We start from the raw sequence: 2817 nt of genomic DNA, 5'->3' as shown, positions 1-2817 counted from the left end.
ATGTCTGGAATAAAAGCGAAGAAACGAACTCTAACATTTGCAACTCAAAATGCCAGAAGCTTAAAACAGAACGATAATATTAATGAACTGATTACTTCTATGAGAGAAAGAAATATTTTTGCTACATGTATTCAAGAGACTTGGAGAACTGGTTTCTCCAAACTTGAGCTAAATGGTTATTATTTTCTCGGCACTGGCCTTGATTCGAAACGTTCCCGCCGCGGAGAACAAGGTGTCGGGTTCATGTTGAGCCCACTTGCTACTAATGCTTGGAAAGCAGCTGGTTACGAAATGTGTAATGACTTTGGTGCGAGAGTAATGGCTATTCGTTTACTTTTAAAGGACGAATCTAATAATGACGTTGGAGTTTACCTAGTAACTGCATACGCACCTGTCGGAAACGCCAAACAACATGTATGGGATGATTTTCTAGAGCGCCTCGAACTCTGTATCAAACGAAAACGCAAAAATGATGTTTTAATACTCGGATGCGACACAAACTCCAGTATGGGCACTGTACTAAATAACAAGGACTCCAACACCATCTCTATCGGTAAATTTGGTCTTCCTCATCGGAATCGTTCAGGTATACGTTTCAATTTGTTTCTTGAAATAAACGGACTGATTGCATTGACTACATACTTCAGAAAGAAGAAGTATGCAACTTGGTCACATCCCAGGTCGAAACTACCACACCAAATAGACCATATTATTTGTCAGAAAAGTGACTCTAAAAGATTTACCGATGCTTTCTCAACCAAACCCCTCATTGACAGTGATCATTGTGCTGTCAAAGGCAAGATTCGACTCTTCTCTCCTTACAAAAAGAAAATTTGTACTCCTCGACTAAAGATGCTCCCTCTTGATACCGACGCTCTTAACAACCCCCAAATTCGAAACAGTTTCTGTGCAAGTACTTTTGCTTCTTTTCAAAACGAAACCGACGGGAATAGCTACAATCGTTTGGAGTGTGCGATCTTCAAAGCAGCTAACACAGAGTTACCAAAGAAAGCCCGCAACAAACCCGGATGGTTCCTGTCGAACGCCCACGAGTTGACAAGATTGATAGACGCTAGAAACTCTGCAATTTCTTCCCAAATAAACCGACCTACAAGATCCACTACGAAACGCTTGAAGAGCTGTCGTAAGGCTCTGAAATCCGCCATTAACTGTGCCAAAAATGAATGGATTAAGAATATTTGCCAAGGCATTCATGATAAAGATGCCTCCAATGGAGGAACCAAAGTTTGTTGGGACAAAGTAAAAACACTTCAAAAGGGTCTCGTTAAACCCAAACCGCCACAGGAAAAAATGATGAAAAAAGTTGACGGATCTAAATGCTCAACTTCCGCTGATAACGCTGAAGTTTTCAGGACCCATTTTGAACAACTCTTTGGTCGTACCCCAGTATTTGATAAAACTGTTATCGATTTGCCTGAGCAGAAAGCCACGCTTACCGACGTCTGTCATACCCCCTGTGACGAGGAGATTCGCAAAGCCACAAATCACTTGAAAAATAATTCTCCAGGCGAATCAGGACTCTCTCCTCAAATTATAAAAGCCCTTACCTACGACAACGCTACCTTCTCCATCCTGAAAAACATTCTTGTTGACTTTTGGGAAAATGAATTACCTCCTAAACAATGGGAGACTGGTGTATTACCGAAGAAAGGAGATCTTTCCAATCCTGGTAATTACAGAGGTATAATGTTGCTTGAGACTGTATACAAGATTTCTGCTAAAATTATTCACTCGCGTCTTCAACCAATAATGGAAAGCCTCGACCATGAGGCCCAGTGTGGATTTCGTTCTGGTAGAGGCTGTTGCGACGCAGTCTTTGCCGTCAAGCTCGCACTCAAAAAAAAGGAGAGAACATAGCAAGGAAACATGGGTTTTGTTTTTAGACCTGGTGAAAGCTATTGACAGAGTGCCTAGAGATTTACTATGGCGTATCCTTGATCGTTTTGGAGTTCCGTTCAAACTCGTTTCTATCATAAGATCTCTTCACAATAACATTAATGTCAAATTTACAGTTGACGACATAACCCATAACCTGAACTGTGTAATAGGTGTCAAACAAGGTGATATTCTCGGTCCCGTTCTGTTCACCTTTTTCATTGCCGCCGTAATGATTACCTGGAGAAGAAGCGTTGACCGTCCGTTATGTGTTTTCCGTACCAAAAATGAATTTGTTCTGACAGGGAGAAAACCTACCACCAAAGGGGATGATTTCCCATTCGACGATTCTGAATATGCTGACGATACAGCAGTATTATTCGAATCCAGAGATGATGTTGAAACCTTCTGTCCGTTGCTCATAAAGCATTTTCAGAGGTTTGGAATGGAAGTGCATGTCGGCGATGTACGAAACCCAAACAAGCCTTCGAAAACTGAAATTCTTTTTGTTGGAGCACCAAGGACGCTCTACACAACCCCTGAATCTTTTGATAACACAAATCTTGAGCCCATCCGCCTAGATGACGACTGTTTCTTACCGATCGTCGATCAGTTTTGCTACCTTGGCACAATACTCTCGAGGAACTGTACTGATGAAGCGGATGTAAATAATAGAATACGTAAGGCTAGTAACGCATTCGGAGCTTTACGTAAGAGTGTCCTGTCCAACTGACACATATCTCTATCCGTCAAAAGTTCTGTTTACGAAGGGCTTATCTTACCAATCCTCTTATACGGATCTGAATCGTGGTGTCTAACTGAAAAATTGTTTAATCTTCTACGCGTATTCCACCGACGATGTGTTCGATCGATGTGTGGTGTTACAATGAAACATGTTTTTGAGTTTCGTTTAACTAATGA

The 2817-nt window shown here is 41.4% G+C and overlaps 1 protein-coding gene across 1 annotated transcript; it reads left to right on the top strand.

The window, feature by feature from the left end:
• On the top strand, positions 1–850 carry LOC136821153 (uncharacterized). The gene is made up of 2 exons (XM_067077384.1): positions 1–586; positions 777–850. Exons 1-2 carry the CDS (start codon positions 1–3, stop codon positions 848–850), a joined length of 660 nt encoding a protein of 219 aa, XP_066933485.1.
• The last annotated feature ends 1967 nt before the right edge of the window (positions 851–2817 follow it).

Source organism: Clytia hemisphaerica, unplaced genomic scaffold, assembly GCF_902728285.1.
Source record: "Clytia hemisphaerica strain Z4C2 unplaced genomic scaffold, Clytia hemisphaerica genome assembly, whole genome shotgun sequence".
Taxonomy (NCBI): domain Eukaryota; kingdom Metazoa; phylum Cnidaria; class Hydrozoa; order Leptothecata; family Clytiidae; genus Clytia; species Clytia hemisphaerica.
This window is presented reverse-complemented; position numbering and strand designations above follow the sequence as displayed.